Raw genomic sequence first — 22712 nt, 5'->3', positions numbered from 1 at the left:
ATCTCTCCAGGATGGCAATCTGCATGCTATCCAAATAATGTCCAAGGATGTGATGTTATCTTTAAAGGAAAAATTTCAGACCTTAGAATCACATGTGCAGAATGAGGACCAAAGGCTATGTGCCTCAATGAAATCACTAAAAATATATAGAGGCCAGAAGATTAAGGCTTTACAAAAGAGAGTTATAAAAACATTTGAAATGATTGGAGAAATTATTGGAGCTGATGAACAGGGAAAGAAGGCACAAGGACAGGATTCAACATTGCCAGTCTCTGTCAGAGATGACTTCCCCACGGTTTTAGCTTCCTACCCTGTAGTCTACTCTGACAAAGCATCAAGTTCTAAATGCTCAAAAGTATCCAAAGAATGTAGATGGATACATATAGGAATGGATGATCTAAAAGAAATTAAGCTAGCAGTAGTAACTTATGGTTTGCATTCAGCTTTTGTTAGGGAGATGGTAAAGACATGGGTTTCTTGCATTAAAGCTACCACACAACACTGGCTTCAGTTAGTTTCAGCAGTCCTGGGTGATGGGTCTCAACTAATGTGGAAATGTTATTTCAGAGAAGAGGCAACAATTTCAGAACAACAGGGAAAGCAAAAGAACCTGAGACTTCCTAAGCTCAAATTCTTGGTGAGGTCACTTATGCTGAACCACAGGCTCAAGCTCTTTACAATGAACAAATCTTGTCTCTATGCCACAAAGCAGCCTTAAATGCTTGGGACAGGATTCAAGTACAAGGGAAACAAATTGAATCATATATGGGGCTTAAGCAGGACTAGAGAGAACCCTTTAATGACTTCTACAAAAATTAAACAAGACTGTACAAATATGAGTAACAGTCCCAGATGTTAAACAAGTAATTATTGAATTTCTGGCTTTGGAAAAGGTCAGCTTCGAATGCAAAAAGATACCTGGGCCTTTAAAAGTTAGATCAGCACCAGTGGATGAATGGATCCTGCATACGATGAACATTTTACTATAATAGTGAATCTTGGATAGGAGAAGCAATTTCCAAAGGAATGAGGAGACACCAAAATGCCAAATGTTTTAATTATAGTAGAATAGGACATTTGATAGGGGATTTTAGACATAATTCCTAGGAATAATATCTCCTCTGGAAATGTCAAGAAAAGGAGAATTTAGCCTTCAGGTGTATGTAGAAGGAGTGGCAAAAGTCAACAGTAGACCAATGAATTCAGATCAATAAAAGACACACAAGACCACCCAATACCTTAGTGAACTTCTTGGGGGGCCTCTCACAGGACCCCAAGTCAAAAGTGGTCTAGCTATTCCCAGTTACTATGCAGGACATGGCTCACTAGAAAAAAAAATCCAGAGCCTTCTGTAAAAAAAAAAAAAAAAAAAAAAAAAAAAAAAAAAAAACTGTTCTGGATGATGGAATAGACCTGGAGAAAGAGTCAAAAAACTCTAGCAGAAAATAGGAAATGTATATTTTGGCAGAATTCTATAAATGATCAAAGACCAAAGCTAAGAGTGCATGACATTGTAATTGAGGGATTACTAGACACAGGTGTGGATGTGAATATCATTACTCCAGAATCTTGGCATCCAGACTGGCCTCTTCAAAAGGCAGATAGAAATTGGACGCAGCGGAGACGCCAAGGGCGCAGACTCAGCAGAGACGTGGCACAGACTCGGCGGAGACATGGCACAGAGACGTGAACTTATATTTTTTGATGATCCAAGCTTGAAACAGTGAAGCCCACACTGAGAGCAGATCGTCCCACTACAACTAAATCAAGTAGGTTTTTTGGTGGCTGGCCTTCAGAGTGGTAGGCCTTTTGTTAAGGGTGTCCCTGGCGAACGGGGAGCCTGGTCCTGTCCCTGAAGAACCTCCTGAGTGGTGAGAGTGTTCTTGACCCGCAGCGGGACCCAGGAAAAGGAGGGGGGCATTCCCCAACCCCCTTGATTCCCCGGTCAGTCTGCAGGGGCTGCTCCTCCTCTGCTGGGGCTCCTCCTCCTCTGCTGCGACCTCTCTCTCCCTGGCCCATCCCAGCTTGCACCCAGGGGCNCTGAGTTACAGAGTAATGGCATAGGGTGAGGCTATTGAGCATTCAAGAATTTCAAGGGCTGGTAGATTCTTCTATATATCACACATCTACTTGCTCTTGTACCAGCTGTTCTAGAGCCTGCAACTTTTCCTCAGCTAGAGGCCACTGCTTAACCTATATTGGTTTCTCAGTTAACCATTTTAAAGGTAGGGCTGTTGGTACATCTGAAGGTTTACTAATTGCTTTGTGTTTTTGTACAGCCCAAATGGCTGGTGTCCATCATCTATAATATCTTCTAATATTTTCCTCAGAAACATAAGATTTTATGGCTGCAGGAATGTTAATCTGAGTATTCCATTGATGTAGTAGGTCACAACCCCACAAATTCACTGCAATATTGGCTATATATGGTCTTAGTCTTCCTATTTTCCCTTCCAGACCTATGCATTCAACCCATCTCATGCTTTGTTTTACCCGAGATAGATTTCCAATTCCCAGGAACTGAACGTCTACTTCTTCTTCTTCTTCTTCTTCTTCTTCTTCTTCTTCTTCTTCTTCTTCTTCTTCTTCTTCTTCTTCTTCTTTTTTTTTGGTTTTTCGAGACAGGGTTTCTCTGTAGCCTTGGTGCCTGTCCTGGAACTAGCTCTTGTAGACCAGGCTGGCCTCGAACTCCCAGAGATCCGCCTGCCTCTGCCTCCCAAGTGCTGGGATTAAAGATGTGCGCCACCACCGTCCAGCTGAACATCTACTTCTTGAAGAGGTCAATTCAGATGCCAAGATTCTGGAGGAATGGTACTTATATCTGCACCCATGTAATAAGCCTTCAATAAAAATGCCATTTATATAAACTCTTAGCTTTGATCTTTGATCATTTATGGAAGTTTGCCAAATTTCCTCTCTCCTACTAGAGTTTTTTACTCATCCTCCACATTTAATCCATCATTCGGACCAATATTGCTTTTTACAGCAGGCATTGGATTTTTAAATTTTCTTGTTGAGACACGTTCTCCACTTTAACTGACAATAACTTGACCATATTTGTCATGGGGCCCTGCGAGAGGCCCCCCCATAGCATTTCCTGATGGTATAGAGTTACCTTGTCTATCTCATTGACCTACATTCATTTGTCCAATGTTGGCTTATGCCACACCTCCTACATACACTTGGAGCCCGAGTCCTCCTATTTCTGCCATTCCCAGAGGAGGTTTTATTCCTAGGAATCTGTTATTTACAATCCCTTCTCATATATGCCATTCTACCACAATTAAAACATTTGGTATTTTGATGTCTTCTCTCACCATTGGAAATTTCTTCTACCCATGCTTTAGTACCATAATCAAGTGTCTTAACATTCACTGTATGCAAGACCCATTCATCCATAGGTGCTAATCTGATCTTTAAAGGCCCAAGGATCCATTTCTACTCAACGTTGGTATTCTCATAAGCCAAAGATTTGATTATTATAGGTCTAGCTGCTGGGTCAGTTACCCCTATTCGTACAGCCCTAGTTAGTATTTGCAAAAAGTTACTAAAAGTTTCTCTTTCGCCCTGTTTAATTCCAGGGTATGATTCAACTCCCTTTCTTATTTCCTGAATCCTGTCCCAAGCCTTTAAAGCTGCTGTATCAGAGTAAGCTCCTTTGTCTAGAATTTGATCTAGGGAAATCTCAAGTCCATTTGCTTTTTCTTGTTTCTCTAAGATTCTTGCCTCCTCTTAAAAAAAAAAAAACACCTCTAAAGTAATTCCTGTCCACTTTCTATGACTGCCGAGATTAACTGAGCCCAATCTTGAGGCATTGCTTTGCTACTGAAAGCCCAATTTTTGACCATCTCCCTAACAAAGGACAAATGTAGTCCATAAGATACAATTGCTTGTTTAATTTTCTTTAGATCAGTCATGCATATGGGCTCCCATGTATATTCTTTGACAACCTTAGGGTACTTGGAGCCAGATACTTTTTCTGTTATTACTGAAAAGGCAGGCAGAACTCTGGGGAATCTATCCTGGAGATTTTTTACATACTGACAATGTTAAATTTTGCCTTTCTACATTTTGTTCCTGGTCATCAAATTTGATAATTTCTTCAAATTTTTCCAATCTGTTTACCATTGCCTTTTTAAATGTCTGGATTCCCTATCTAGTGTTCTGTTCTAATGCCCTCATTGATGATTTCAAGGTATGATGTAACAGGAGAAGCAGGCTGTTTGTCATCTTGGCCACCCGGCTATCATACCCCCAAAATAATCACACCAAAAGTGTATACATTTAAACACTGCCTGGCCCATTAGCTCTAACTTCTTATTGGTGAATTCTTACATCTTAATTTAACTCATTTCTATTAATCTGTGTATCACCATGTTACTGTGGCTTACCGGCAAGATTCTAACCAGCATGTGTCTCAGGCAAGAGACCCATGGCATCTCATTCTGCCCTTCTTCCCAGTATTTAGTTCTGTCTACTCTGCCTACCTAAGTTCTGTCCTATCAACTAGGCCAAAACAGATTCTTTATTCATTATCCAACGAAAGCAACACATAAACAGAAGGAACTCCTACACTAGCATGAAGTCTGTCCAGTAAAGATAATGTCTCATCCTTGGACATAATCTTTATAGCATACATATTACCTTCCTGTAGAGACATTCTATCAGCCAATCTGCCATATCCCTTTGACAGAGTCCAATTCATACATTCAACAGGGTAAATTCTCTCAAATAATGTTTCAGCACCCACTGTCATTGATTGGGTTTTATGTGCCAAATCATCTGTTTCCTTCTCTAGAGTGCTTAATCTTCCATTAAATGAAGTTGTATACTTCTTCAGATTTCCAAACTCTTTCTTGAGAAATGTGGTTTCAGTCTGTAAAGACAGAACCATTTCTCTTTTTTTCTTTTTTTTTTTGTTTATTTTTTTTTAGTTGCTGAAAAAAAATTTCAGCCTCCTCCCCATTTCCCATTTCCCTCCCCTTCCTCCCACACATTGCCCCCTCCCCCCCACAGACAGCACCATATAGACCCACAGAGCCCATTCTTCCTCAACCCACGACAGGGCCTATCTTCATTTATCAGACATCAGAGGATTCTCAGATACTGGTTTGTTGTTGTAGGCAGGTGAATCATTTGGTTGACATTGTGCCTTCATTCTACCCATTTTAGAAGTCATAAAACTGAGTCCCAGAATGCAGCTCACACACTTGCTCATCACAGGGGCAGGGCAAAGCATGAAGTAAAGTTAAAACAACTTGAACACTGACATTTTCTTTCCTATTTATTCTGCTTCATTTTTTGGTAGACAAAACAAGTTCAGAAGATTGTCTCAGAAGGTAGAGCAGAACATTGGTCACTTTCTGCTCCTCACAAGGAATTCATTTCATTGTGACTTCTGCCCTGTGGCTTAGCTGTCCAGATGGAGCTAAGTTCTTGTTCAGCAAAAGTGAGTGTTTTATTTTTCAGTGTTACAACACTAAGACTGGCAATTTCAAAGCTATCACATTCCAGGTCTCTAGAGTTTCAAGGTAATTGTGAAAATCAGAAGACCAGAGGTGCTTTTGTGTTCATTACTTTTCTCATTGCTATGGCCAAATACCTAAAGAGAAATGACATATATGGGTATTTACTTTGGATCCTGATTTGAGGTGATTCTCCTTTGCAGCAGGAATACATACACACCACTGGGAGCAATTTGTATCTGTGGTAGCAGGGTGTGAGATTATTACCCATAACTTGTGGATCAGGAGGCAGAGAGAGGACATGAAGTGGATGATGCCATAAACTCAACACTCATCCCCCAGGAGTCACTTGTAGCTCAGCCCCATCTCATAAAGGGTTCTACAAACTTTTCCAACAGCAGCATCAGCAGCAGACCAAGAGTTCAGACACATGAGCCTTCCAGTATCTCAATGTATTAAGAATTGCTTTTTGAGCATGCTTACTTAATGCAGCGAAGTCTGTGGCTAGTCCTCTGCTTGCACTGTGAATTCACAGCTGTCAGACCTACAGGCTGTCAAGCTGCATTATGACATTCTTTGACATGGAGTCACCAGAGGTCAGAGCTGAGGATCTTTTGGGAGATATGTTCTCATATACTGAAGGACAAGGAGTTTGAATATCCCATCAGTGAAGGGATGCCAGTTCCCAGAGCTGGGACCAGCATATAGAATCCCAAGGCTGTCAACATGGCACTAGGGGACAGCATGGCAGGCTCTCCTATGTGCTACATTTTTGTGGCATGGTTTCCATTTCTGTGTGCAAAAGAATCCAGAGTTTTCTTTCTTTCTATTTAATTTTTATATTTTATGCGTGGGTGTTCTGCATACCAGAAGATGGCATCAGATCTCATTATAGATATTTGTGAGCCACCATGTGGTTGCTGGGGACTAAAATTGGGACCTCTTGAAGAGCAGCCAACATTCCTAACCTCTGAAACATCTCTCCTGGCACTCCAGAGTTTTCTAAACTGTGGATCACTTCATCTAAACTCATCTATTTGACACATCACCTCATATTTTTTAAAAGTTTATTTTTAAATTGTGTATATGTGGGGTTTGGTATAATGCAGTATACATATATAATGTGTACTGTTTACACAGATTCACAGTTCTATTTCCTTAAACATCCATTTTTCCTTTGTTTGGTACTTTTTGGGCAAAATTTAAAAGTTTTTAGTTTAAGTATAAGGGAATTTTGTCTGCATTTTTATCTGTGCACCACATGTGTGCAGTGCCCACAGAGGCCAGAAGAGAGCATTGGATCCACTAGAACAGCAGATACAGGTGGTTGTTGGCAGGAAGTGCTCCTAACCATGAGCAGTCTCTCTAGCCCTGTGTTGGGAACTATCAAATACTTCTCTGTTAGTAGCTCATAAAGTATAAATTCTAGCCCTGGTGCTAGGCTTGGAATGCCAGAACAAAGCCCTCTGATCTTGTGTGTAGGTATCTGTTACTCTAGCCTCTTTCTTGGGAGACCTGGCAGTTTGTCTTTGTTTTTTCAGATGGACTTCATGAAGATGAGGCTGGTTTATGCTTTCATTCTGACGATGGGAGTTCTTTGCTTCTACTTCAGCATGGAGCCTTTTGAGGAACCACCATTTGTTCTCAAGAAAGGTCATGGGAAGTTTCTCCAGCTTCCAGATATAGACTGTAAGCAGAAGCCCCCTTTCCTTGTGCTGCTGGTGACTTCCTCCCACAAGCAGCTGGCAGCTCGAATGGCCATCCGAAAGACATGGGGTAGAGAAACAGAGGTGCGGGGACAGCGTGTGAAGACCCTCTTCCTCCTGGGGGCCTCAGACAGCACCAATGAGATGAATGCCACAGCCCAGGAAGGCAAGCAGTACCGTGACATCATCCAGAAGGACTTCAAGGATGACTATTACAACTTGACCCTGAAGACATTGATGGGCATGGAATGGGTCCACCACTTTTGTCCTCAGGCAGCTTTTGTGATGAAGACAGACTCAGACATGTTTGTGAATGTTGGCTATCTGACTGACCTGCTGCTGAAGAAAAATAAAACCTCCAGGTTTTTCACAGGTTACATAATGTCCAATTACCTTCCCATCAGGGAGACAATCAGCAAGTGGTTTGTGAGTAAATTTGAATATCCCTGGGACAGGTACCCACCTTTTTGTTCTGGTACGGGTTATGTCTTTTCTAGTGATGTGGCCAGCAAAGTATACAATATCTCAGAGAGTATTCCATTCCTCAAACTGGAGGATGTGTTTGTTGGACTTTGCCTGGCTAAGCTGAAGATACGGCCTGAGGAACTCCACACCAAACCAACTTTTTTCCCTGGTGGCTTACGCTTCTCTGTGTGCCGCTTTCGGGAAATTGTGACCTGCCATTCTCTGACACCTCAGAACTTACTCACTTACTGGAAGGCACTGGAGAACTCTCAGACACAGAACTGCCCTTCTTTTTGAGGGGAGCCTGTGGTGCAAACTTCCAATAACCTTTGGTGATACTTTGTGAAGTTCTGGGATGGCCTTGCTGGGAACTGTCAGGGGTAGGGAGAAGGAGAAGGAGGGGGAAGACAAAGAGTGCTATTCTCAATGCCCCACATACACTAGAGTGGATGTACACATAAACAGAGTCAAGACTTGTTCCCACTTGGCGCCCAGAGCAATATCAGATCTCATCTCTCAGGCTTTTGCACTGTTCTCAAGGTTTGAGACATGCTTTCATCTGCTCATTTCAGGGCTCAGTATACATATGAAGCCATGGATGTGATCGTTCTCATTTTGCAGGTTAGGAAGCAGCAGCCATGGCCTCTTACTTGTCCAAAGACTTCCAATCTTCAGACGGAGCAGAAATGAGAATCAAGTGCTATCAGAATTTAGTTGGTGGCCCCCAATGGAGTGTCCCATTCTTTTGGAGGGTGGTAAAGGGAGAAGCTTAGAGTTGGGGTGTCTTAAAGAGAACCAATATCCTTCAGGCCAGGCCATTTCTGTAGTCCCCTACCCCTCAATTCCCAATCCTACTTCTTTTTATATGCTAAGTCTGGGATGAACCAGCTTTCTCAGGCCTTTGCTCTCACTTGAATGATGTAGCTAGGCACTGAGTCTGCTAGCCACTTGGTACCCAATGCATCTTCAACAGGAGACCGGCACACCTGCAGACACTAGCTCACCTCCATGCTAGAAGGAAACTGATTTGTATGACCATATAAATCAGGCTGAGAAGACATTGCTGAGTCTTTCTGTATAAGCTAATCACACTGTTGAAATCCTAGCAAGGGTGTGGTCTCCTCTGAGCCTTTTGGGATATCTTCTCTTTGCTGCGGATATCTTGATGGATTGATGGTGTTCAGTTGCAGTTATGGAACACTTTAGTCTTCTAAGTTCAAACTCAAGGAAAGCCAGGCACAGGCATGGCCTGTATTGGTGTCCAAGAACTTTGCTGGAACCTGGACTGGTTCAAGATCCTGGGATGCAGACCATGGATGTAGGCCGAGTCTGTTGTCAGGATTTTCTGTCTTTCTTGGTTCCCACAGTTATTAAGTCCCAAAGAAATCACACAGAAGTCCACGTTAGTTATAAACTGATTGGCCCCTTATCTCAGGTTTCTTATTAATTCCTATAATTTATATTAGCCCATTATTCTTATCTATGCTAGCTAGCCACATGGCTAGGTACTTTTTTCAGTGAGGCAGTCACATACTGCTTCTTCTGTAGTGGACTGAGGACTGCAGAGGAATGGGCTTCCCCTTTCCCAGAATTCTCCTGTTCTCATTGACCCACCTCTACTTCTTATCTGGTTGTCCCACCTAGTCTTCCTGCCTAGCTACTGGCAAATCAGCCTTTATTTAAAATATAATTGACAAAATATAGACAGTTGTCCCACACCACCAGTCAAAGGGTTCTCCCTGCATCTGTGATCCTGAACCTGGCTCTTAACACTGCATTTATCACATGGTCAGAGATCTGCTGAGTGGTTTGGTTTGGAATTTAAAACTGAAGGTTTTAAGAGCTGCATAAAAACAGGGGCTCATGCCCATTCAGTCACTGTTACCAGACATGTAATCTTGGTCTGTATCATGGGAATTATTGTTTCCCCTTGCCCTGTACTTTAGTAGATTTTACTGAGTGCTTGGAGCCAAGGCCTCATGTGACTGTGTGACTGTAACGTTGCAATATGCTCTCTGAACTCAGGAAAACTCACTCAAGTCAGGACCAATACTCCTCCAGTCGGAGGAGGCTGGAACCTGCCTCCAGGGCCTCATTTCCACACGTGTCCCTGTCACTCCTCCGAGTCTCTTCCATAACTCTTGGGGGGAAATTGTTCTCTTTGTGACATTCTTCAAAATCCTACAGCACCAAGTTCTGGACCCTTAGTTCAGAATATGTGAAAATCTGAAATGTGAAAAAGAGAAAGGGTGATTGTTCCTGGGTGTGTACTAGGGACTACATACACCATCAAAACCAAACCAGGTCTTCTCTTGACAGGGAAGCCAAGGCTTGTAACAATATGGTGGCTTTGCCGTCTAAAGGGTAGAAGAGCTGGCATCAGGACCTGGCACCAGCCACTCTGTGTCAGACCTTCCCTTTATTCATTCCTTCATTAGCCATGTTTGCTCAATGCATTCACACACATCACGAGCAAGGTCAAGGTGAGGGTCTCCAGACAGCAGATCTGCGTGAGCATTCAGTGCAGAGAAGCTGGTCAGGCACAGGTTCTCTTGATCTATGCACAGTACACAGGAGCATAAGTAGGTGTGGTCACCTGTGCCCAGACTTGCTCTTGCATTGAAGATGCAGGCATTCTTTGCAGGTAGCTGCACTTCATTCTTACAATGAAACTGGTTGTCAGTGGAGGTAACTGAGGTGACTCAGTGACTCACTCAGGGCCTGAGATGCAGTGGAGGCCCAGCCCTCAGCCTTCTCCATTGGCACAACATTAACAACCTTCCTGCATGCTTACTTCTCTCAGAAGCCTGGGGCCTGTGCTACCCAAGGAGTCACCAGCATCTCCCTTTGCCCGCACACTGCCACCTCTGTCCTGGGTGTTGGCTAGAGTGTTGGTCTACTTCTTCATGCTTCTCTCTGATTCTCACTTGGCCCTGGGGTCCTCCATGGAATTATCACAAACCTCCCATTTAGACTAGCTTTATCATGAGGTCATGTGCATTTCACATGCGCACACATGGCAGACCCAGGTGTCTACATGCAGGCAGGAGGCTAGTTTTATTACTTGGGATGAGACATAGCAAGTGCCTACGAACTTCTCTTTAGAGTGTGAGGTTGTCTTGATCTCTCTCTTGCACAATCAGCTGCACGCTTGTCACAAGGCCAGGTGTGCTATGGTGGGGACATGAGCTGAAGGAGTGGCTCACAGTTGCACACCCAGAGGGTTACTGACCTCCAGCCTCCAGGCAGAAGTGTAACACACCCACCACCCTGTGAGGGAGCACAGCTTTTACCATCACAGCTGCACCAGTGGTCGCACTAGAGTGTCCACCGCTGGCCTCAGGATGCTGTTTTGAAAGAACAAAGCCAGGCTTCAGACATCATCTGGTTTCCCCACTGAGTCTGCAGCCTCATGACAGATTGATTAATTCACAAGCTGAATTTAATAAGGCAGCGGTTGGGCACAATGTAATAAATAGATGAGATGTTGCTTAGATCTTCTCCATCCCTCCTTTTGGAAGCATTTGCTTTCTCGTACCACATCTTTAAAATTAAGAACGAATTTCATGTACTCATCATATTGGAAATGGTGTAACAGGAGGAGTGGTCTGCTGGTCATCTGGGCTGCCCGGCTAGCTTACACCCAAAATAATCACAGAGAAACAGTATTCATTTAAACACTGCCTGGCCCATTAGCTAGAACTTCTTATTGGCTAATCCTTACATCTTAATTTAATCCATTTCTATTAATCTGTGTATCACCATGTGACTGTGGCTGACTGGCAAGATTCTAACCAGCATCTGTCTCAGGCAGGAGATCCATGGCGACTCTCACTCTGCCCTTCTTGCCAGCATTTAGTTCTGTCTCCTCCACCTACCTAAGTTCTGTCCTCTCAACTAGGCCAAGGCAGGTTCTTTATTCATTACCCAATGAAAGCAACACACAAACAGAACGAGCTCCTATACCAGAATGTTATCTTAGACTTCTCTACATTGAGTCTCCTGGTAGATGGTATGCTTACTCCTCTTTCTGGCTGGGACTTTGGCTTGGTATATGCAGTGGTAGAGGAGAGTCTTGTAATTATTCACAGGTCTTGAGGGGACTTCCCAGGAGGTCTCTGATACTGTTGTAGGTGCTGTGGGCATGCTTTTCGTCCCGCCTAGCTCCCACATGGCTAGCTTTACACCAGACGTAACAACACACAAACTGTATTCACTTAAACACTGCTTGGCCCATTATATCTAGCCTCTTCTCGGCTAACTCTCGCACCTGGACTAGCCCATTTCTAATAATGTGTGTAGCACCCCAAGGTGTGCTTACCGGGAAGATTCTAGCCTACATCCATCCTGGATCAGAGCTGCCTGGGAGAGGGGAGCATGGCCTCTGAGCTCACTTCCTCTTCCTCCCAGCATTCTGTTCCATTTACTCCTCCCACCTATGTTTTAACCTATCAGGGCCAAGCAGTTTCTTTATTTTTTAACCAATGACCTTCCTCCATCATGATAACAGCCAAGCTGCTGCATTCTGTGAAGGTGCTAGCCTGGGAGTCCCTTTTGGCCTGGGTAAGATGGTTCAGTGGGTTAAGGTGTTTGCTGCCAAGTTACCCCAGCAAATGCAATTCAGTCCTTGAGACAATTGAGTTTCACAAGCCCATGGTGGGTCTGCCCACATGTGCATGCACACACATAAATAAATGAAATGCAAACATAATTAATCTTTGCAAAGGCTCCTGCAAACACTGACCTCCCAGGCTCTTGGCTTATTTTTATTTTATTTTATTTTATTTGTGACTCTTCATGACATAAACCCAGTGTTTGGACACTGAAACAGGTGAATTAGAAGTAAACTCTCAATCACACCTCTAGGGCATGCATGGTGCATTCATTTGGCTGAAAATTACTTAGGAAAAAATTTTTGGGGTCTTACCTCATGTGTCTCCTGCCTTTTAACCTAACTCTCAGGAAAAGAGAGATTCTCAGGGCTGGCCTTACATCATTCCTGGAGGTGAATGTTGAAACTGCCCAAACAACATTTTCTAATAGCCAGGCATAGTAATTTTAAATACAAGAATAAAAGTGGATTTTGTGGCCAAATGTCTTTTTTCCTTTTCTTTTTTTTTAATTTTCTTTCTTATTTGGTGCATATCATTTTGGAGTTTTGGTATTGGGGATGAAGCCCATGACTGCATACAAGCTCTCCCCAGCCCCTGGTGATTGTTCTGCATCATGAATTCTACTACCTCCATGAAGGGGTCATGGGGATCGGCTCCTGATACCTGCAGTTCAAATGCTGTTCTGCAAGGTTACGACTGTTAACTTGACACAACCTACAATCACTCTACAGAGGCTTTTAATTAGAAATATTTCTTTAGTATTCATTGGTGTAGGAATACTCAACCCACTGTGGGTGACACTGTTCCCTAGGCAGGGTGTCCTGAGCAGTATGAGAGGAGGAAGCCAGCTGAGGGCAAGCAAGGATCCATGTGTTTTCCTGTCTCTGTTCGGACCATGGATGTGCCCCCACTGCTTTAAGTTCCTGCCTTGACTTCCCTGCAATAACAGACCACACTTGGAGATGAGAACCAATGAAACCTTTCTTCCCAGAGCTGCTTTTAGTCAGGGTATTTATCATAGTAACAGAAATTAAGCTAAAATGGATGCACAGGGTGTTACCCACACTGGGTCTCCGACCCTTTTCACCCCACCATGTCCCGGGTGTCATCACAGTGCTACCCCTCTTTCCCAAACAGAGGTGAGTCCAGAGAGCTGTGAACCCTTCCTTCATTTTGCTTTGTGAAATATCAGAGGGAGTGAGCAGACTCATTTCACCCGGTCACATAAGACAAGAAATAACCTGCATGACTGGAAACTACTATCTGAAACTGAGGACACTTTGAGGTCAAATTTGATTTCCTAAATGATAAAAAAGTGGCTATGTCATTGAATGGTGTTTGGAATTGTCATTTGTCTGTTTGATGAGGTTCTACAGGCTGATATCATGTTTTTGGAGCAGGTATATGTATTTATGATTTGTTAATAATGATATTTATCTTTAATAAAAGTTTAATTATAAGCAGCATAAGGCATGTGGGTGGTTCTAACTTACAGCTTATCTGAAGTTATCCATATCCACATGTATGGTCTAAATTATGCTACCTTTTTTTATTGGTCTTTGTGTTTGGAATTTTTTTCAATTTGGCTTTGATTTTGTATGTTTGGAAATATATTGCAGAAGAGTCTTGCTTATGTTTGAAATATAAAAGGACATCTTGTTTCAGTCGTGTTTTGGAAGCCACAGAACTCTGCAGTTTAAAAGGCTTTCAGGTGCCGTGAGCCTTGGGTGAACAGTGTGGCATTCTTGGTAATTATAAAGTAGGCATTCATTTTTTGAAATTGCTTTCTCTCTGGAGTACTTTTCTAATGTTTAAGCCTAAGGAATTAACCTTATGGGTTGACCGGCTGTGCCTTTGACTTCTTTGTTCATTATTTGCTTTTGAGGTGCAGCTTGGATCCTTGATCTCTCATTTGTCACTTAAAAGGAAATAAAGTGGGTGAACCAGAAGTCTCTCTTTGACCTTATCATGATTGCCACAAATCTCATGTGCAGCCCTGGAAATCTCTGCACCCATACTCCATATTACTCATTTCCTCTGCAGCCTCAGAAATTAAGCTAAAGTTGGAAGCAGCAGGGAAGGTCACAGGGCTGTGTATACAAGTGCAAGGTTTCCTGGAGATGGACAGCGTCCAATGGCTCTACTCATTCTCATCCTCACCTGCAACCTTGCCTCTCCATGACAATGTGGAGACTGTCCATGGTCCCCTTGAAGGCTGGTCCTGTCCCACATGCATGCCTGCCTTGTTGCCTCTCCAGCTAGGCTCCCACTGTTATCTGCAGCTCTGCTACACCCTCCCTTCTAGAACATTCCCTCGGCACACAGCATGCTCACCCTCTCTACACAGACTGTCTGCCAGACCACCCCCTCTCCAGTTCTGCCTGCTTTGTCTTTTTCTTAGTGCAAAAACCCTTCCAAAGAACAGCTTTCCCCGTGTTATCTTTCTCCAGCTTGTTTCCCTCATCTCAGAATATCCTGACCATCCTGGTGGGGACAGCACCCTCCCTCTGGTGAGTACTCCTACCACATGGGAGGGCAGAATCCATCCTGCTCCTTCTGCCCCTATCAAGACTTATCATCTATGCATTTCTCTGTTTTATGACAGACACAGTGGTCTGCATTGGATTAAGAAGCCAGAGGAGGTGCAAGGGACATTGTTCCATGAACACAGTGCTTGCTACATGAGCAGATCCCAAGAACCATGTAAAGTTGGGATCAGAAACACGTTATCCCAGCTTCCCTACTGTGAGATAGGAGGTGGAGTCTCCCTGGGAACTTGTAGGACAAGTGATCTGGTACACAAAGTGGCAAATGCCTCAAATAAGATGGAAGGCAAGAATTGATACCAAGGTTGGCCTTGATTTCCACAGATGTGTTGTAATACATGCGTACTAGAATTCACACATAGAAACACACACACAACTGTGATATAAATGATTTCCTTTACATTGCATGTCAACCTGGAGGAGCTTGTTTCCTTTCCACCAAGTGGGTTCTTGGAATCATACTCAGGTTGTCAGGCTGGATGACAAGTGCCTTTACTGGCTAAGCCATTGCACAAGGGAAGTAACTTTTTGTAGCCATAGATGACACTGACTGGCTGGAGAAGCACCAGTTATTGTCACAAAGCCTTATTGATCTGTGTGATCCTATGGTGCAGAGCTGTTTAAGGTCCTAGAGAAAGGTGGCTTTACAATGTCCATTTTAGGTTTGTCGATTTTTCTGGTTTTTATGACCAATGTCTGTGAAGCAGGGAAAGCATCCTCTCTACCTGGCATGTGCAGTTGGAGAGGGTGGGGCCGGCCAGTCACAGCCAGTGCCTCCAGAAAATGTTGTGTGCTCTCTCTTTGTTTGGATGCACTATGGCTCTGAAGGCTTTGTCCGTATAGATGGATCTTGAACTCAACAATTAGAACTCTTTCTGTGATGAGGCCCAGTCATGCTCAACTAGATAGTATTTACACCAGTGCAGTGAACACTAGATACCACTCAAATCATCGAGCCCATCCATAGAGTAGAACTCTCATGCACTAATTAATTACTGCTCAAAAGCGCTCTGTGGTGATTTGAATAGCTATAGCCCCCACAGACTCATGTGTTTGAATGCTTGACCCAGATGGAATGGCATTGTTGAGAAGTATGGCCTTGCTAGAGTAGGTGTGGACTTCTTGGAGGAAGTGTGTCATTGTGAGGGTGAGCTTTGATGTCTCAGATGCTTAAGCTACACCCATTGTGACACACTGGCTCCTTCTACTGCCTTCAAATCAAGGTGTAGAACTCTCAGCTACCTTTCCAACATTGTGTCTGCCTACATGCCAACTACCATGAAAATAATAGACTAACATTCTGAACTGTAAGCAAACCCAATTAAATGCTTTCTTTTGTAAGAGTTGCCATGGTCATGGTGTCTCTTCATAGCAATAGAAACCCTGAGAAAGCCTCCAAACATGACACATGGAGAAATAGGCTCCAACATGGTAATCTAGAGGATAGAGACAGTACATAGCAGGTCCACCCTACCTGGTCTCTTCTGACTCTGATCTCACTACATTAAACACCCTAATCCCTGGTTCAACATGTTTCTGCATACACTAACCTGTCCACTATAGCGTCTCCCCAGAAACCCTTGCTGCTCACTGGGTCTCCATTTGCTTGTACTTTCTATGGAGAGATAGAACTCTCAGTAGTCCATGAGAGTTCCACCCTAAGGATGGGCTTGATGATTTGAGAGGTAATACATTAGTCCACAAGAGTTCTACCCTTATGGATGGTTCATCATGTTTATGACAGATTAGAGTAATGGTCTCTCTGCCACAGAAGATACAGCATAGGGTATAAGAAAATATCTGTTTGTATAACAAGAAGAATGTTTTTAGAAGGACCTGACTTGACCAATACTTTGACCCCCGACTTCCAGAACTGCCTGATATTTAAGCTGACATAGAAGATATTTGTTCAGGAAACCCAAGTTAATAAAACAAGACTAGATAATTCAGGCCTAGATGATTTCTGGCTTTATAATGTGATACATGGAATTATGCTATGGTTCCCTGGGATTTTCTGCCCTGTTCTCCAGTACAGAGTCAGGTGAGACAGCACAGCTGTGACTATGCCACATTGCACGGCAAAACAGGCTTTGTGGATCAGTTGACTCTGAGTCCATTAAAGGGGCATGACGTGGATGTGTCTAGGCTGGGAGCCTTTTGAAGAGGAGATTGCTCTGGACTGCACCGAGGTTCCATGATGGGGAAAGAGCCGTGCCACAAGCTGTTAATGGGTGTTTACTGGGAATGGGGGCCCTCAGCTAACAGTAAGGGAGGAGATGGAACCTCAATCCTGTAGAGACTGCAGGGCTGAAGCTGCTAGAAACACAGAGTTGGAGTGCATTTATCCAGTTCCTTCTGGGATAGACTTGTTGTGAGAACTCCTTCAGCTAATAGCCTTTAAGATACCAGCCCACTCTAGACATGGTTTCATGTAGTATAAGTGCAGACAAAAGGCACCCATGGCCCATTTTATCTGTTGGATGTTGTGGGATTCCCCTCTGTATGCTGTGAATTTGTTTTATTATCCTTGGTTAATAAGGATGATGTTTTCACCTGTTGCAGACCAGAATAGAGCTAGTCAGGGAACACTAAACCAAATGCAGGGAGGAAAAATGTAGAGTTAGGCAGACACCATGTAGCTGCCAAAAGAGAAAGATGTCAGAACTTACCACTAGGCCACAACCTCATGAGGATACATAGATTAACAGAAATGGGTTAATTTAAGATGTAAGAACTAGCTAGAAATATACTTGAGCCATTGGCCAAACAGTATTGTAATTAACACAGTTCTGTGTGGTTATTCAGATCTGGGAGGCTGGGAAATGATCATGTAGTACCCATTTGCATAGCCTTCCCCTGACAAGCATGGCAGGCTTTCTGCCTTCATAACTGTGAGGTAGCAAGCAGGTGTTTAATGTTCACTCTAATTAGTGATGTGGTTCATTTTTAATGTTGACATTACACAAGCTAGAGTCATCTGGGAAGAGCAAATTTCAACTGTGGAATTGTCCCACAGCAGGGGGAAGAAGGTCAGAATCAAAGAGAAGCCATGGATCCACTGTTGGAGACAGACTGCTGAAACTTTGCTGGTAGGCCATGACTTCATGGTGCTACGCAGATTATTGGAGATGGGTTAAATTAAGATGTATGAGTTAGCCAATAATAAGCTAAAGCTAATGGGTCACAAAGTGAATTAAATAGTGCAGTTTCTGTGTGATTATTTCAGGGCTGAGCAGCCAGAACCAACAAGCAGACTCCTCCAACAAGCATGAAGTCCTCTTAAGCACTGAGCCATTTCTCTGCCTTCCTTATATATTTCTTAAAGATTTATTTTATGTGTGTCAGCATACATCTATGTGAACCACATGTGTGCACTGTCTGAAGATGCTAGGAAAGCCCAGATATCATATAACTGGATTCACAGACAGCTGTGAGCTGCCAGATGGGTGCTGGGAACTGAACATGGGTCCTCTGCAATAGCAGGCAGTGTTTTAATCACTGAGTTATTTCTCTAGCTCTTAATTTTCTTTTGATTTCACAGAAGTCTGCAGTTGAAAGATTTTGGACTTTTAAAAAGACTTCCTTTTAAATGAAATTGGACTTTACAAGTGTTGAAAAATTTAAAGCCTATGAGAGTTTTAAAGTTTCACTTGTTTTATATTGTGTTATGTACAAGAGACATTGGGGATAAATGAAAAAGAAAGGCTATGGCTTGAGAGTGATGTATTTGTGTGTTGAGTTGACAAGGGGTCAATTGTGCTGCTGAGTTTTTTGTCAACCTGGCACAAGTTAGGTCATCTTGAAGGAACTGAGAAATTAACTCCATCAGATTTGTCTATGGGAAAATCCTTGGGGCCTTATCTTTATTAATGATTGACATTGGAGGGTTCAGCTCACTGTGGGCAGTGCCAACCCTGGAAGGTGATCCTGAGTCGTGTAAGAAAGCAAACTGAGCACACCATGAGGAGCAAGCCAGTAAGCAGCACTGGCCTGTGGCCTCTGCTTCGGTTCCTGTCCCCAGTTCCCTGCCCTGATGTCCCCCAGTGATGCAGTGCGACCTGAGAGTTGTAGGCTGAAACAAACCTGAAGGAGGCAGCCATGAAAAGCTGAAATGAACAGATCACCCAAAGGAAGTTCTTTACTCCCAACTGTTATCACCTGCCAGTGTATGACTCAGCCATTGATAAATTTAGTAGATGCCTGAGTCTCAGTACTTCACGCTGAAGCAATACCTTGTTGCAAGAAGGACCACAAACTGAGATTACCTGAGCACTCTCCAAAAACAGACCATCCAATGGAAATGCCTAACATTCCAACTGCTGTAGATAGGATCACCTGCCAGCACACACTCACCAGACCACCCCTAGACTAATGTCAGCCAGTCATGGGTTCTGAAACTCAGAAACCCCTCACCCCACCTTTACTACTATCAAAACCCAATTCTAACTGAGCTCGGGGCTCTCTGGTTATTCCAATATGTTGGACATGTGGAAAGACTGAGTTTGCAAACTTGCATATGATAAAGGTGCTTTGCTTTTACAAATGGACTCAGTCTCCTTTTTGGCTTTCGGCGACTTCACAGATTTTTTGCATAACATTTGGGGGCTTGTCTGGGATCCCCCAAGCCCACTGGGACTACCACCTGTAGAGCCTTCAACCGACTGACAAATTTTCTGTGTTTTGTTTCATGTTTCATGTCTGTGTCTCATGTCTCATGTCTTTCTGTGAGTGGGCCCAGGAAACATAAGCGTCTGCAGACAATCTGCAGATGCGTGAAAAAAATCACAGGTGGGGCACCTGGAGGAGATGTCCCCAGGACCCTTCTGCAGAGGGTGGTTCGCTCTGATGAGACACATGGGTAGCATTCTCAGTCCTGTGGTGAGACACACAGGTAGCGTTCTCAGTCCTGTGGTGAGACACACAGGTAGTGTTCTCAGTTCTGTGGTGAGACACACAGGTAGCGTTCTCAGTTCTGTTGAGAGACACATGGGTAGAGTTCTCAGTTCTGTGGTGAGACAGGCAGGAAATGTTCTCAGCTCTGTGGTGAGACACACAGGTAGCGTTCTCAGCTCTGTGGTGAGACACACAGGTAGTGTTCTCAGTCCTGTTGAGAGACACACAGGTAGCGTTCTCAATTCTGTTGAGAGACACGTGGGTAGCATTCTCTGTTCTGTATAGAAACATGCAGGTAGCATTCTCATTTTAATAGAGGGGCGGGTCACACCCTCTATTAAACAAGGCTGTCATCCTTGGTTTGATTTGGCTCCATTGTCCTGTTCATTGTCTTGTGTGTCTGTGTGTTGTGTTTTTGTCATGACTTAGACTGACACTGACAATATGGGAAAGACTCAAATCATGACTTCTTTGACTTTGAAATTGTGATCACTTACAGGACTTTAGAGATAGAGCCATAAGCATAGGGGTATATTTTCCTGAAAGGGATAAGACAAATAACCTCTACCCACCACCTTAAACATTTGATGAAAAGGAGTCAGCCTTAGCCCCAACTCCGGGGCTGTGGGGCGGTGTGCTTGTGTGGATGAGTGGCTGGGCTATGCAGCCTTGTTTAATGTAGCAAGGCTGCCAGTCACAGGTTTAGGGGACAGATGTATCCCAATAGGATTTCAAATACTAAACAAGAGAATCTGGGGTTCATTGCTATGGCTAGAGAGGTTAAAATCTTTCCCCCTCATGCTGCATATCACCCTGCCCCCTCCAATGCTGGTGGATGAGTTTTTTCTGCCTACCCTGGGGCTGTGTGCCTCAGCTTCTGATTAAACCCGACCAAGGTTTGGCTCCACTCTGGCTATAAGTATTGTGACACTACAGCCAGACTCCCCTCCACCAGAGCTGCCTTGATCATTCAGATCCAATGTGTTGTAAATATCAGCCAAAATTTATAGGGGCTGGTTAAAAATTACTATTAGTTAATGTATAAGAAAAACAATTGTTGGTCTCAAATGTTTCATGCTGGTACAGGATTTTATTTAAATTTAAAGGTTTTTTGTTATAGTATATGCATGTTTTGTTCTTGTTTAAAATATTGTAACCATACAATATAAAACATTATAAAAGGTCAGAAGGAGATGTAAACTATGTTTGATGTGGTTTCTCAGACATGAAAATACTGAATATGCTTGTTTTGTTAAAAAGTTTGTCTATGTAATTTTTCTTACAAGCATGGAGCTGAGACAGAAATGGTCTGGCTATTTTTGCTATCTCTGCCACCCATCACTGCTGTGGCCACATTAATGGGACTGACTTCAGAAATTAATCACTGAGCTCTGATTACTGAATTTGGGTTAGCAGAAATTCAGATGAGTTTTGATATAAATAATGTTAAAACTGCTATATGCTGGGCTTTTTATTGAATAGCTGGCTCTAGAGTTGGATTATGGCTCTTCCTTTGTTAGACCCATGTTTTAGTTACTTAACATCCATGCATGGGTAATTTTAAAGAAACCATAAGCAATAATTCTATTTTACATTTTGGATTGCCATTTTGCTAGAGTTTTAGAAAAAAAGGATGCCTCATGATTTCACCATCATTAAAGGTGACCACATTGAGTGGTCCTAACAAATCTCCAAGATAGTCTAAATTAAGATAGTTTAATATATATATATGATATTAAATTTAAAATATTAAAGCACATCTCAATGTTTTTATACTCAAAAAATTACCTTGCTCTTCCAGCTAGATTTTGTTAATTTAAGAATCACCTAAGTAATAATGGTTATAAAGACATAAAGGAATCATAAAACACAGCTAAGGTTTACAAATATTTAACAGGACTACAGTCACACAATGGACCTTAATAGTTTTAGAAATGCCAGTGACAGATGGTAGTCAACAGAAGTACCAGCTACAGTGACATGGAGCAGGCTGAGATCTAAAAGTCAGGCTATGTATATGCTGTCAAGGGTGGGACCAAAGAAGTACTTTATTCTTAATATCCTTTATATTGCAGGAAGACAATTAGGAGATTTTAATTTAAAAAAATTAAATAAATGTAAAAGGCTGTGAGACATCTGTGCTATAAAATGTTTTATATTGTTAATATTTAAACTTGAAATAAAAGGCTAAAAATTAGGGTCAGAGCCATAAGCACCAAAAGCTAACCAGAAATAAAAGTGTTCATTTCTTGTGATGCAGAAGACAGTGACCTAAGCAGTTTTATAGAGGACTTGGAACAGCATCCAAGCCTATAATCTTTTGGAGGTTGTTGTACAGGGGTAGTCTAGGACCACCTGCATGTCAGATGTTTGGATCGAGATACACAACATAGGCAGAACTGCAGTTGGAAAATAACAACACAAATTCTGTAATGGGAGTATCACCATAACATAAAAAACTATATTAAAAGGTAAAATATTAACTAATGGTTTAAAAACATATTTCCTTGTTCGAGGTCTATTGGCTTAAAAGTGTATGTTTAGCCTCCCTATCTTTGCTAACTTTGTTGGGTTTAAGGTATTTGGATAAACTGAGTCATAAATTTTTGTATTGATACTAAGAGGTTTGGACCTCCTATTCTAGATAAAGAATGTTGTTTCTATGTCAATCACTCTGGGGTAATTAGAAATTCAATGGCCTTGCTAATGATAGAGAAAAAAACGCTTGCACTAAATCTGGATAAAAACTTGTTCAACTGGTCTCCTTGTTAACAACCTTACTTTCAGCTCTAACAGGCCCCTAATGATCTTGCTTCTTCTTATGAGCAGACTTGATGGCTTTGTTTGAGAATGGGTCAATAACATCAACTGATGATATTGAGGTTCCAGTAACACCCCTGAGCCCCTGGACAGACAGGATCCATGATTGTGTCCTGTCATCGGTACTTGTGAAGGAGGAATATATAGGGTCTAGAGTAGCTTTCCCAGGGCAACTTGGTACACGCCTGCCAAGATGGGTTCAAT

The 22712-nt window shown here is 42.7% G+C and overlaps 1 protein-coding gene across 4 annotated transcripts in view; it reads left to right on the top strand.

Moving 5' to 3' along the window:
* The window catches only part of LOC126513662 (beta-1,3-galactosyltransferase 5-like), a 97440-nt gene extending 87034 nt beyond the window's left edge, over positions 1-10406 (top strand). For 2 of the 4 annotated variants that reach the window (XM_050162152.1, XM_050162151.1), the window contains exons 2-3: positions 5309-5449; positions 7007-10406. In XM_050162152.1, coding sequence (XP_050018109.1) covers positions 5423-5449; positions 7007-7933 — 954 coding nt within the window. In that variant the 5' untranslated portion in view covers positions 5309-5422 and the 3' untranslated portion in view covers positions 7934-10406. The remainder of the gene's footprint in view (positions 1-5308; positions 5450-7006) is intronic. The other 2 variants (XM_050162153.1, XM_050162155.1) reach the window with 1 other exon arrangement.
* Positions 10407-22712: the final 12306 nt, after the last annotated feature.

The sequence above is a fragment of the Alexandromys fortis genome, unplaced genomic scaffold (genome assembly GCF_014885135.2).
Source record: "Alexandromys fortis isolate MF-2015 unplaced genomic scaffold, M_Fortis_MF-2015_v1.1 scaffold_128, whole genome shotgun sequence".
NCBI classification, from domain to species: Eukaryota; Metazoa; Chordata; class Mammalia; order Rodentia; family Cricetidae; genus Alexandromys; species Alexandromys fortis.
Note: the sequence above shows the minus strand (reverse complement) of the source record. Positions and strands in the feature narration are given on the sequence as shown.